Source organism: Mandrillus leucophaeus, unplaced genomic scaffold, assembly GCF_000951045.1.
Source record: "Mandrillus leucophaeus isolate KB7577 unplaced genomic scaffold, Mleu.le_1.0 Scaffold1205, whole genome shotgun sequence".
In the NCBI taxonomy this organism is placed as follows: domain Eukaryota; kingdom Metazoa; phylum Chordata; class Mammalia; order Primates; family Cercopithecidae; genus Mandrillus; species Mandrillus leucophaeus.
This window is the reverse complement of record NW_012100377.1, coordinates 21,291-35,831: the sequence shown is the minus strand read 5'-3', so window position 1 is coordinate 35,831 and position 14,541 is coordinate 21,291. Positions and strand designations below refer to the sequence as shown.

Sequence of the window (14,541 nt, the reverse complement as noted above, 5' to 3'; positions counted from 1 at the left end):
TAGTGCAGTGCTTCTAGTTTTATTCTTTTTGCTTAGGATTGCTTTGGCTATACGGGCTCTTTTTTGGTTCCATGAATTTTAGAATAGTTTTTCTAGTTCTGTGATAACTGATGGTAGTATGATAGAATTAGCATTGATTCCATAGATTGCCTTGAGCAGAATGGCCATTTTAACAATATTGATGCTTCTAATCCATGAATATGGAATGTGTTTCCCTTTATTTGTGTCATTTTGTGATTTCTTTCAGTGGTGTTTTTAGTTCTCCTTGTAAAGATCTTTCACCTTCTTGGTTAAGTGTATTCCTAGGTATTTTATTCTTTCTGTGGCTGTTGTAAATGGGATTGTGCTTTTTTTGATTTAGCCATATTTTCTAAAATTTTACTACTCAGTAGAACTTCTTATAACAAGATAAATATATTACTTAAAATATACAATAAGGAATTTGTTCTAGTCATACATAGCTTTTATCAAAGTAATTTTTTGCGTTCGATAATTAGATTTTTTTTAATATTAAGTATAATCTTAAATCAGTAGAATTGTACAGTAAACATTTCAAGTATTTATTTTTTGGCTATGGTAACTAAGTGTAAACCATTGCTTTTAATGTTCTTTTCAACAATATGCAGAAATCACGCTTGATTTAAGAACATTCATTTAATAATGTAATTTGTTCATAAAACATCAAAAATGGATTGCCATTATGTTGTAAACATAATTAAAATAGGTCTTAAACATGAAAAAAGAACATGATCCCAAAAAGCAGCACAAGTCTCACCTCCTTCAGAGGCAAACATGTAGCAAAATTAACAAAAAGATATTAACAGAATTGACTTGTCAATTATAATATGATAGAAAACTTATTAACAGGGAAGATCCCTAGAAGATTACACAAAGTAATTTTTAAACTTTATTTATCATACTTACATGCCTCCATTTAGCAAAGATAGACACTATATGCCAGGAACTGTTTTTGGTACTAATGTCACAGCATGAATAAATAAATAAAGGGAGTATCCTGTGGCCATGAAGTGTGTGAGGGTTAGGGCTATAAATGATTAGGTAGTGTGCTGTTTGAGGGAGCTGATGCTCAGAAGAAGCATCTGATGGTTTCAATAGTTTAAAGTGGTCAGGTGGTGGGACCTTGAAAATTAACACTGGCATTTCATTTAAGCTGATCAGTTATTTTAAGCTTTACCATGGTGCTGATAGGAGGAAAATACCTAAACATTTAATCTTTCTCTGAGATTTTATGAGGTGCTGCACTAAGCACTGGCTGTGCATCATCTGAGCTAATCTTCCCCGCAGCACACTGTGATGTGTTCTGGTAGCCCCCATTTAAAGTTTGGAGACCCAGACTCAACTCAGGAGAGAAGCTATGTCATTACATATTGATTAAGCCAGCTTTTAAATTCATTTCTCTGGGCCAAAAGTCCATGTTTCCATAACATACATCAAACAGATATATTTGGTTAAATTCCAAATGCTGCCTTTGTCAATGCCTGTTAAATCTTTCCAAATAGAATTGAGAGGTATAATAGATGTGTTTGCAACAGTCTGTATTTTCTAAGCTCTGATAGTATTGGTGATTTATATAGCATTTTTGCTTCAGATCCTAATTTGTCTTTGTTTTGAATTTTTTACAGAGAGACCCAATAATTGCAAAACAGCTCTTTAGCAGCTTGTTTTCCGGAATTTTGAAAGAGATGGATAAATTTAAGACGCTGTCTGAAAAAAACAACATCACTCAAAAGTTGCTCCAAGACTTCAATCGTTTTCTTAATACCACCTTCTCTTTCTTTCCACCTTTTGTCTCTTGTATTCAGGTAAAGTCTGCACACACTTCACCAAATATTGTTTGCTGTGGCTTCACATGGCCGTTCCGTCATCACACTGTTTCCCATGTTGAAACTTTTGATAACCTGGTGTTTAACAGAGTAGATGTACTGTTTGGGTTACCTCCTCCCAAATGAGTAGATGTAATTTATTTTTCCCCCCCCAGAAAAACCGATATGTGACAGAATAACCAGAAATCAAACATGTTATGTTTTATTTTGTAGTAAGCCAGTCCCCTCATTGTTTTTGATGAAACCCTTCATTTATTTAGTTGTTTTTCCTTATGTAGTCTTTCACCAAATTCTTTCCTGCCTCTTGACTGCTGTCAAAAGGTGTTGACTGAGTACCCGCCTGGCTTTGTTCTAGGTGGTTGGGCCACATCGATGAAGAGGCAAAAATTCCTTTCCTCTTGACCTTACATTCCCATTAATAGATGGGTAATAGGCAACCCACAGGGAAATGTAGAACGGGACGTTAGGTTGTAGTAAGTGTCATAGTACTTGAGTAATGGGAAAGTATTAAAGCAGTGTAAGATAGTAATGAAGCAGGTAAGCAGGTGCCTCTTGATGGGGTAGGGTGTGTGTGCCTAGATGCAGTGGTCAGAGAAGTCCTTTCCAGGGCAACACAGCATGAGCAGAAAATCTAATTTAATATTCAGTTACTACTTAAATATATTTGTCAGAAGATTATTTTTCATGTAAGAAATGTTTTCTGTGCCATTCAAAGTATGGGTTGTATAAAATTCCCTAGTAGAACATCTTTTTGATTCATTTTAGTATTTTTGTATCTAGTGACCTTTTCTGAATAATTACTAATTTATATTCTTCAATATTGTGTATCGGTAGTATCGGTTTACAAACGAATTGGGTAATATTTTTCTGAAATGAAATACTTAGTTTTTCTGTTTTATTCTTTTTGATGGAACGTGAAACTGTCAGTATAAATTTCTTTTTATACATTAGCTCTGTTTTATATTGGTTTCTAATTTATGTGTGTGTGTATATGTTATCTTCATATTTTGATAGTGCTTTTCTTGCTTTAAATCGATCCCTGGATTGGAAGTGTAAAATTAAAAGGTCATTTCCTCCTTTGAGCAAATTGAATATTGTGGGAAAATTTGTTAATAGCATTACACAGAGAAACTTCTGGTGATACCACTACTTAAACATCGGTACCTTTTATGTTTAGTAAAGTATGTTACTCCTTGTGAAAACATGGTCCAAGTACCACAAGCTAAACAGCTGGTTGTATGTGTGGTTTCACAGGACATCAGCTGCCAGCACGCAGCCCTGCTGAGCCTTGACCCAGCAGCTGTTAGCGCTGGTTGCCTGGCTAGCCTACAGCAGCCCGTGGGCATCCGCCTGCTGGAGGAGGCTCTGCTCCGCCTGCTGCCTGCTGAGCTGCCTGCCAAGCGAGTCCGCGGGAAGGCCCGCCTCCCTCCTGATGTCCTCAGATGGGTGGAGCTTGCTAAGTAAGTGTGAGGTCGAGTACTCTTGGGAGCACACTGGATTTGACCAAAGCAATATGGAAAACACTTGGCTTCACTTGGCAGAAAATGAACTAATAAAGTTGATAGTAACAGTAATGTGAAATTTAAAAGAAAAAAAAGTCTTTCAGGCTGAGTACCATTCTCAAAGTCAAGAACAGTTGCCGCATCAAGCAGTGTCTTGCTCAAGGAAAGAGAATGTTATTGAAACCTGCTGATTTCTTTCAGTATACGATTTTTTGGACTCAGTGTTATTCACCAAGTTGAGTTTCCTGTAAAGTGTAGCTGTGAATCATAGTTCCTAATATTTTATGTTATTTCCTGCTTCACTACACTGAATAGTGGATGATTTAGTATTTTCAGCAGGACTTAAGGTTTTAGAAAGAGTTTAAATCAGTTAATTTGGGATAAACAGATTCCATTTTCTAGTTATACCATTTTCCATTATGTCTGATTCTTCCCTTACCTGTGATCTCATCATATGAAAGTCTCATTCTGAGGAGGTTGTTAGGTTAAGATTGAAATTTAACTTGAACTTCATTTTGTAGTGCAGATTTTTAGAGCTTTAGGTTCTAAGAGAAAAGATAGTAAAAGTAAGGGAGGGGATCCTTGTGCTTCCTGCTGTTTTGTAGTTAATTCATGTCTGTCTTGATTGAGCGCTGAGTGTACAAGGTGCTGTGCCAGGCACTAAAGAGACGTGAAATTGGGTTAGACATTGATCACAGACTCACAAAACTGGCAATCTAGTAGGAAATACATGTACTTTACACATAATAAATCAGAATTGAAGTAGAAGGTGGTGAGCACTTAGACAAGATAAAATGCCAGGGCCATTCAGAGAGTGCCTCTGGGCTATGCTGATTTTACCTTGGAACCGTTTTCTCCTATTGCTTCAGATGTGTAAGTGAACAGAAGTGGCACCTTGTATGTTTACTATTTCCAGGAGTGGTAAACATATATAATGTGTATTTACTAAGTAAGCGGAGCAAACAACTTTTAAGGGCCTAAACTTAAACATTTCTTTCTAACTGTGTTAAGTACATTCTCATACTTTTGTGATATTTTTGCATTCGTTTCTGAGCATTGTGAACAAGTTTAGTGTTTTTTGTTTTGTTTTGTTTTTGAGACAGGAGTCTCGCTCTGTCGCCCAGGTTGGAGTGCAGTGGCGCGATCTTGGCTCACTGCAACCTCCGGCTCCTGGGTTCAAGCGATTCTCCTGCCTCAGCCTACCAAGTAGCTGGGGTTACAGGCACGTGCCACCACGCCTGGCTAATTTTTGTATTTTTAGTAGAGATGGGGTATCACTGTGTTAGCCAGGGTGGTCTTGATCTCTTGACCTCATGATCCGCCCGCCCCGGCCTCCCAGAGTGCTAGGATTACAGCCGTGAGCCACCACACCCAGCCTTAGCCTTTTTTTAATATGTCATGACCATTGTTTTAACCATGTTACAGTGAACATAATCCAGGGACCTGGGAACCAGTATAGGGGTACGTATGTAGCTCTCCCTCTTCCTTTGACTCTGGGGCCATGAGCTACTGCTCCACCACCTACCTATCCACCCACCTTTACTGCTGATTTATTACCCCTAACATTCTGTAATCAGGGCAATAAGAGAGCCACATCTACTAGATTTTATTGAATTCAGAATTCATAAGCTCTAGGAGAGAGCCCGTAGGGCTCTTTTGATATAAATGCAAGAGACTTAGTACCAGAAGGAAACTGAACAGCAGGAGAACTAAGGAGGGAGCAGTCCTTGGCTGGCTGGTTTAGGAAGAAATAACATTTGGGTTGAGACTGCAAGATGGAAAGAAATTTCCTGGAGGAAGGGAACAAACCTAATAAACACTTTGAGAATATCATGGACTGGGAAACTTGATTGAAAGGGTCAAGCCAGAATTTTGTTAAAGTGAAGAAATGAATGAATACTCCAACAAATTGAGATTGTCCATAGAACCATGGATTAAACATGGCATCAGTAGTCAGGATTATTTTTTCTTTGCTTCCGGGTTTTTGGGGGCTAGACAAGGATTCCAAATGGGTCATCTACAGATATTTTCATGGATTAATAGTGGAGAACCTTATGTAATGACACATCTTGTATACTGTGAACCTTTGATATTTTCAGATTCTACTTTTGTTTTGTTTTGAGGCAGAGTCTTGCTCTGTTATCCAGACTGGAGTGCAGTGGGGCGTTCTCGGTTCACTGCAACCTCCACCTCCTGGGTTGAAGCAGTTCTCTGCCTCGGCCTCCCAAGTAGCTGGGACTACAGGCACGCACCACCACGCCCAGCTAACTTTTTGTATTTTTAGTAGAGACGGGGTTTCACCATGTTGGCCAGGCTGGTCTGAACTTCTGACCTCAGGTGATCCACCCACCTCGGCTTCCCAAAGTGCTGGGATTACAGGCATGAGCCACCACGCCTGTCCCAGATTCTACTTTAAATGCACATCTGAATAAATTCTGCCTTATGTATGATTAAAGTTATAAAATCTAGGGGTAACTTCATAGTTTCTTAAATTTTATATTTTTAGCAAAATTAAAGTAACATTTTATGTCTCTTGTTAATGTAATGTGTGGCAGCTTGATTTACTATCATTTCATTAGAATAAATACTTCTAAAATACTGGGGTGTTCATTGATTTGGCCTTTTTGATTTGTTTTGTAGACTGTATAGATCAATTGGAGAATACGACGTCCTCCGTGGGATTTTTAGCAGTGAGATAGGAACAAAGCAAATCACTCAGAATGCATTGTTAGCAGAAGCCAGAAGTGATTATTCTGAAGCTGCTAAGCAGTATGATGAGGTAAGATTGATCTCTGGCAAAATATGACATTTACTACAACACTTTTGTTTTCTGCTGAACTGTAACTTTAAGCAAAATAAGGTACAGCAGATTCTTGTTGGTTACAATGTTGACAAGGAAGAAAATTGGTTTCCTTATAGGTTGTTCACTTAAGTGAGGGCCTACCATACTATGAAACGGTATATTGTTTTTCTGTCTGCTCTTACACAGTTTCTATTTGAATAGGTTATTTTCTTTCAGTTAGTAAAAAAAAATTATAAAGAAGTTGTATTAGGCTGTTCATGCATTTCTATAGGGAAATACCTGACACTGGGTAATTTATAAAGAAAAGAGGTTTAATTGGTTCACAGTTCCACAGGCTACACAGGAAGTATGGTGCTGGCTTCTGCTTGGCTTCAGGGGAGGCCTTGGGGAGCTTTTACTCATTGGTAGAAGGCAAAGCAGGAGCAGGCACTTCATATGGTGAAAGGCAGTAGCAAGAGAGAGACAGTTGGGGAGGGGGTGCCATATACTTTTATTTATTTAGAGGCAGGGTCTCATTCTGTCACCCAGGCTGGAGTGCAGTGGCATGATCATTTCTCCCAGGCTCCAGCAGTCCTCCCAGGCTCCAGCGATCCTCCCACCTCAGCCACCTGAGTAGGTGGGACTTCAGGCATGCACCAACATGCCTGGCTAATGTTTAAAGATTTTTGGAGAGACGAGGGGTCACTATGTTGCCCAGGCTGGTTGGGAACTCCTGAGCTCAAGCCATCATGCCTGGGCCTCCCAAAGTGCTAGGATCACTCATCACCAAGGGAATGGCCCACTTCATTCATGAGGGATCTGCCCCCATTGATCCAAACACCTCTCACCAGGCCCCACCTCTGACATTGAGGATTACATTTCAACATGAGGTTTAGGTGGGGACACATATTCAAACTATATCAGAGGTAAAGAAGAATTTGCGAAGATGACTATAAGTTCAGTTTTGTACATTTTGTCAGTGGCTGTTCAAGTGTAGGTGTTGAAATTCAGGGTCTGTGACCTGTGAAACTCTTCAATGAGCAGTCCAGATTTTAAAATCCTCTGCAATTTTCTATAAATGTCCTGTATTCTAATTTTATTGTAAGAACTTGTTATGTGGTAAATAACCCCCAGGAGAGATGTAAATCAAGTTATTGTGATTAAAAGTATTAAGTCTTACTAATTGGTTAGTCTTAGTAATTGGTTTCATTGGTAAGTTTCTCAGAGAAATGGCTTCCTCCTAGTTAGGATTTGTGTGTGTGTGTGTGTGTGTGTGTGTGTGTGTGTGTGTGTGTTTTTCTCTCTCTCAAAACAGGGTCACCCAGGCTGCAGTGCAGTGGCATGATCTCAGCTTACTGCAGCCTCAACCTGCTGGGCCCAGGTGATCTTCCCACCTCAGCCTCCCAAGTAGCTGGGGCTGCAGGTGTTTGCCATCACACCTAGCTAGTTTTTGTGTTTTTTGTAGAGACAGTGTTAAGCCATGTTGCCTAGGCTGGTCTCAAACTTCTGGCCTCAGGTGGCCCACCTGCCTTAGCCTCCCACAGTGCTGGGATCACAGGCGTGAGCCAGCGTGCCCAGCTGGGTTTGTCTATTCATTTAGTACTGTAAAATTCCTTTTGGTTTTTCTTCCATTCAGTGTTACTCTGAGTAGCTTCTCTTTTCTCTCTCCTTGCCATAAATCTGAAAAGGATTGTTTTTAGTGTGATTGTTACATTCTTCCTTTTTACATGTTCTCATTGGTATTCTTTCCAACTTTGTAAAATAATTTTATTAACTTTTCTCCACCAGGCTCTCAATAAACAAGACTGGGTAGATGGTGAGCCCACAGACGCCGAGAAGGATTTTTGGGAACTTGCATCCCTTGACTGTTACAACCACCTTGCTGAGTGGAAATCACTTGAATACTGTTCTACAGCCAGTGTAGACAGTGAGAACCCCCCAGATCTAAATAAAATCTGGAGTGAACCATTTTATCAGGTGGGTAAAATTATTTTTAAGTGATTGAAATAAATATTTTAGATAGGTGTTTTCTAGTTAACAAAGTTTTTTAAAACGTTTCAAAACAGGTAGTAGTTGTGAAGCACCAGTGAGTTGCATGACCTGACTCCACCTACAAACCCCATAGTATTGTTAAATCTCTTATCACTTTTAGCTAATCATCTTTTCAAAATGAATGCAATACATTTTAAAATAAATATTAACATTCCTAGTATGACTACATGGGAGAATATTTACTCTTGTCTCTTATATTACAAGAAGTCGCCCCGGATCACTGACTAAGGCCTCCCAGCTCCTGGGACAAGAGGCTCTCCTGGTTTCTCCACACTATACCTATCCTGACTGTGCTTGTAAATTCCTCAGTTTGTATGTAACATCCAAATCATCTTCCTGCTAAAGGAAGTCCCCATTATTTTGTAGAACACGTTCCTATATATGTTGTGGTTACAAAACAAGCTATTTTAGATGAATTTGTTTTAAAAATTGGAGATTACTGTTTCAGACATCAGACATCATCGCTTTGATTCTAAATCTTGATCTATGAAAGTATAGCAGAGAGTATTACAGAAATAAAATAATCAGACATACTCAAATTGGCTTTCTGTAGTTACAAGTATATTTTTATGTTCCTTAGGAAACGTATCTACCTTACATGATCCGCAGCAAGCTGAAGCTGCTGCTCCAGGGAGAGGCTGACCAGTCCCTGCTGACATTTATTGACAAAGCTATGCATGGGGAGCTCCAGAAGGCAATTTTAGAGCTTCATTACAGTCAAGAGCTGAGTCTACTTTACCTCCTGCAAGATGATATTGACAGAGCCAGATACTACATTCAAAATGGCATTCAGAGTTTTATGCAGGTAATACTATATATTATATGTGTGTGTGTGTGTGTGTGTGTGTGTGTGTGTATTATAATGTGGATCTATCTGAAATATACTGTTTTTAGGATATTTTTAAAACTCAGAAAACTCATGAAAAAAAACCAAAAATTTTCAAGTACTATTTTCATACCACCTATTTCCTTCTTTCTGTTCTTCCAGTAATGCTGTTCATTCTGTCATTTATGTTAATGCCTTTTTAAATCTTTTTTTCCTGTTTTAGAAAGGTTTCATTTTTTTCCCCTTTTGTTACCTTTCTCATACTCTTAAAGAACACTTGAGAGTAGGCTTTTTTTTTTTTTTTTGAGACAGTTTCTCTTTTGTCACCTAGACAGTGGAGTGCAATGGCACAATCTGGTTCAAGTGAGTCTCCTGCCTCAGCCTCCTGGGTAGCTGGGATTACGGGCGCTCTGCTAATTTTTGTATTTTTAGTAGAGATGGGGTTTCACCATGTTGGCCAGGCTGGTCTTGAATTCCTGATGTCAGGTGATTCACCTGCCTCAGTCTCCGAAAGTGCTGGGATTACAGACGTGAGCCATCGCTCCTGGCCAAGAGTAGACTTTTCTATTTGGGGTAGCAGAATGGAAGCTTGTTTACTTTGTGGAGAAGAGTGGGGGTTGATCTTCCCTGATTGTTTTCTGCCACTCTTTCTTTCCTTTTTGCTTTTCTCCAAATCTTTTCCTGACAGTTGTTTGTTTGTAAGTGAATGTCTTGTATAGAGTTTATTAATAACATTTAGCATAGGTTAGTGACATTTAGCACAGAAGCATATTCATTCATTGTTTTCATTTTTATTTAATGTGTTGAAGTTGATTAGCACTCTCAAGGAAGTTTATCAAAAGAAGAATTGGCTTCTGTAGTCAGCAGTTTACATTATAGGATGTTGGGATTATTAAAACTTGGTGGCAAGTTGAGGCAGTGATAGCCTGGTGATCTCAGTTTTATTGATTTCACTGAGCCAAAATGTGATTGAAACCTTAAATTATTATTTTTTTTAATTTAAACTGTTTGTTAACTGTGTCTGTGACCTAATTATTAACCATTCTGAGGCATATTTATAGAATAATTGCTACATTTCATAATTTAGAGTACTGTTAAAAACTTAAAGACACAGCTTGATTTATAACACGGCATTTGAAAATGCCTTTTTTTTTTTTTTTTAAGAATTATTCTAGTATTGATGTCCTCTTACACCGAAGTAGACTCACCAAATTGCAGTCTGTACAGGCTTTAACAGAAATTCAGGAGTTCATCAGCTTTATAAGCAAACAAGGTAATTTTTTTCATCTGTCATTTTTTTCATTTCTAATTGTGAAAGAGTTTTAGCATCTAAATTATTTTCTACTTAGTGAAAGTGCACGTTTCTTAATGTATGGGTTAGAAACTCCATCGAATTTCCTTTACAAATATATATTTTCAGATCATTGAAATAAATGTTTAAAATGGTCAGGCAGTGTTCTAGGCACCAGGGCTGCAAAGTGAAAGAAAACATGCTGCCTACCTTAATGAAGCTTTTGGAGTGGGGTGACTCCAGAGGACACCTGCCCACAAGGGTGGTGGGGCCCACCCTGGCCTGAGAGGGTGCAGAACTCTTGGAGGAGGGTCCTGAGCAGTGGGGAAGAGGCAGGGGCTTGCAGACAGAAAGCTGTGGTGCCCATGAGGTGCACACTGAGGGTACTGGGTGTCCTGGCTTGAAGGGAGGGCGGGAAGGCTGCGGGCAGCAGGGCCCACATCAAGAAGGCCTTTGTATTGCTGGTAAGTGGGTTTTATCCCAGTGCCTATGGGAGGTCACCCAAGAATCTAAGGGGAGGAATACATCTTTGCAAAGGTAAAATGTTTTATTTGTTAATCTGAATTTCATTTTTGTCTTAAATAATTAAAAATAATTACAAAAGATGCTTTTCAGAATACTGATAAAAACTGATATTTGTATCTACCTAGTTATTTTCTATTTTAATTTTGGAAAATTATTTTTCAAGTACATATTAATGATGTATCATTTATTAAGTGCATTCTGCTTTCAGGAGCTATGTTAATCTCTTTATCAGTATTACCTAGTCTTTTTTTTTTTTGAGACGGAGTCTCGCTCTGTCACCTAGGCTGGAGCGCAGTGGCACAATCTTGGCTCACTGCAACTCTGCCTCCCAGGTTCATGCCATTCTCCTGCCTCAGCCTCCTGAGTAACTGGGACTACAGGCACCTGCCACCACGCCTAGCTAATATTTTGTATTTTTAGTTGAGGTGGGGTTTCACCATGTTAGCCAGGATGATCTCTATCTCCTGACCTCGTGATCCACCTGCCTCAGCCTCCCAAAGTGCTAGCATACAGGCGTGAGCCACTGTACCCGGCCAGTGTTTCCTAGTCTTTGTAACAACTTCATGAGATGGATTTTTTTCTCCTCATTTTTTAGAGGCTTATAGAGATTGAATGACTTGCCTAAGCTAATAAGTAAAAGATTTAAATTTTGAACCCAGGACTGTCTTATCTAAGCTTGTGTTCCTGACTGCTGTTTTCCTCCAACAGAAAGAAAACACATTAGCAATGTGAATTTTCAGTTTCATAAAGATTATTATGAATCTCTTTTCTGAGACCCTTGAGGCCAGAATGTTTTGGACACTAGAAATATTACCTGTGTACACGCCAGGGACTAGGACAGTATTCTATAACTCTCCAGCTTAAGTTACGAATATTCACATTGATGCCATAAACAAAGACTAAGTAGCCCTATACCAGTGAAGATCAGATTTTTTTTTTTTTTGCCAAGAAAATTTGCTATAACCCTATGAAAATCTTTTTAGTTATCAATGCTTTTTAGATTTTGATATTACAGATGGACTGCAGACCTGTAATAAATGTAAAAAGAATTTGTGCATGTTTATTTCTCCATCCTTAAGCAATTGAGTTTAAATGTTAGAATACATTAAATTTAGTATGGTAACTTTGTGTCCTTTTGTGAAAGAAAGGACTTTTTTGTAATTTGGGCAGAAGTCTGAGTTTTCTATTTACTGATAATGACCTTACTTTGTCATTTGGTCTTATAATTGAGCTGTGGGTATAGTCACCCTCTAATACTATTTTTAGGCAATTTATCATCTCAAGTTCCCCTTAAGAGACTTCTGAACACCTGGACAAACAGATATCCAGATGCTAAAATGGACCCAATGAACATCTGGGATGACGTCATCACAAATCGGTAAGACGTGGTCCCTTTAAGTCAAATGTGGATTGTTTTTTGAAATTGTTGGAATGGTTTTTCTTCCAAACCATGGTTTAGAGAAATGTGGGATTTGAGCCTAGTGCAGCTGTTTTCCATCCTTCCTGTTTCCCATGTAAGTAGTTTCGATAGAGCTCTCTGTGTCTGCCGTGTCCTCTTTCCCACTTGCCCTGTGGGGATGCTGCTGTCGGAAGGTGCTGGTGGCTGATCCTGAACCTGCACCTCCAGGAAGGGAGACAGGGCCAGTGTACATTTGCTCCTCTCACAATGGAATGTTAAGTAGTTAGATGACAACAAAGACGACGACTACATAATGATTTTTATTATCCGATTTTATAACTAGGATTTTTTACAACCTTGCCTCCTATCTCCCAACTCCATTACACAGTCGTGTCACTTTCCCAGGTCTCAGGTCATTTTCATGTCCTCATCTTCTCCCATCCTGTAACTACCCTGTGGAATCCATAGGGCAGGTGCTAACCATGTAATAAAGTCAGAGAGGTTGTGGTTTATTGCATGCAAATGTGCATAGGAAATAGGACTCAAGGACTCTGATTCCAAGTGTCATGTTCTCCCATTATTTCCTCCACTACTACTTTTTTTTTAAACTTTTTATTTTGAGATGAGTTCTTCTGGAAAAGTTGCAAGAAAAGTGGTACTCTCCTGGGTGCCTTTAACCCAGATTCACTGATTTTTTAAATAAGATTTTAAACATTTTTCCATGTTAGCATTTGTATTTTTTTATTTTCTACCAGACCCTACATATTATTTATTTTCTGAACCAGTTGTGAGCGTAAGCTGGATACATCCCTTTGCCTTGTTATAGATCAGTGTTCATTTCTTAAGAAAAAGAGTATCTTTTTATTTAACAGTTCGGTGATAAACCTCAGAGCTTTCATTTTTCCTCTAAAGCCCAATTTCAGTTTTGTCAATCGTCCCAGTAATGTCCTTTGTGGCATTTTTTCTACCTCTATGACAGGATCAGTACAGAATGATGGACTGCATTTATTTGATGTGTCTGTTTAGTCTCCAAAAGGCTTTGTGTATCCTAATACTGACACTTTTGAATAATGTTCCTCTGTTTGGGTTTGTCTTATGTTTCCTTATGGTGGGACTCAGGTGATCTGCCTCTGGCCAGAATATTCCTCAGGCTAGCAAATCATGCGTGGGGCAGAATGTCCATCTGCCTTTTACTGGTGATTTTTTTTTGTTTCTGGTTTTTTTTGGTTTTTTTTTTTTTGTTTTTTTGGATACAGTCTTTTTGCCCAGGCTGGAGTGTGGTGGCGCAATCTTGGCTCACTGTAAACTCCATCTCCCAGGTTCAAGCAATTCTGCCTCAACCCCCCAAGTAGCTGGGATTACAGGCATGCACTACTATGCCTGGCTAATTTTGTATTTTTCAAAATTTTTTGCCAAGCTAGTCTTGAATTCCTGCCCTCAAGTGATCCTCAAGTGAGCGTTGTCCTCCCAAAGTACTGGGATTACAGGCTTTACCTACCATGCCCAGCCTGGTGATAATAATTTAGATTGTTTGGTCTCTTCACTGTATAATGCCATTTATTTATTTATTTTTCCTTTCCAACTAACAAATAAATGTGGGAGCTGCTTTGAGACATACAGATGTCCTGCTTCTCCTAAGACTTACCCCTCTATATTTCGCATTTGTGGATGACTCCTGGCCCAAACCAGTGTTGGCAATAATGGTTGCAAAATAATAATTTCTAACTCTACCTATTCATTTATATTAGTCTACGTCTTATTGTAGGCAGGCACCCTCCCTTCTGTTTACATATTTCTTTACTTTTTAAAGATTATCAATAAAGACTCAGGGATTCCAATTTTATTTAGTGGGATATAACCTACTACTGTCCTTATTTATTTTGTGTTCAATTATCTCAGATTTGACCAGCAGGCTCGCCTTTAAACTGGCAAATCAGGCTCATCTTACCTGTCTTCTCCTGTTTTCTTTTAGAAATGTTACGGATTTAGGTCTCTGATGCATTGGAAGAAAATTTTTGTAAATGGTGTGAGATAGGGGGTAGGTGTTTACTTTTTCCATGTAGATATCTATCCAGCCCCATTTGTTCAAAAATCTTTCATAATTGAGTCGCCTTGGCAATTTTTTGGAAACTCAGTTGACCATGTATGTGTGGGTCTATTTCTGGATGCTCTGTTGTAGCCCTTCCTTTGTGTTTTTTTTTTCCCACAATAGCAAACTGTCTTCATTTTTATCACTTTATAGTACGTTTTGAAGTCAGATAGGATGAGTTCTCAAACTTTTCTTTTTTTTGAGACAGGGTCTTACTCTGTCACCTGATCA

General features: G+C 38.7%; 1 protein-coding gene across 1 annotated transcript in view; it reads left to right on the top strand.

Annotated features, from left to right (window-relative positions):
• PRKDC (protein kinase, DNA-activated, catalytic polypeptide) overlaps positions 1-14,541 on the top strand; it is a 168,205-nt gene that overhangs the window by 132,856 nt on the left and 20,808 nt on the right. Inside the window, exons 62-68 of the mRNA XM_011970417.1 lie at positions 1,644-1,823; positions 3,099-3,304; positions 5,987-6,125; positions 7,917-8,105; positions 8,761-8,985; positions 10,171-10,279; positions 12,089-12,200. Of these exons, the coding sequence (XP_011825807.1) occupies positions 1,644-1,823; positions 3,099-3,304; positions 5,987-6,125; positions 7,917-8,105; positions 8,761-8,985; positions 10,171-10,279; positions 12,089-12,200 (1,160 nt within the window). The remainder of the gene's footprint in view (positions 1-1,643; positions 1,824-3,098; positions 3,305-5,986; positions 6,126-7,916; positions 8,106-8,760; positions 8,986-10,170; positions 10,280-12,088; positions 12,201-14,541) is intronic.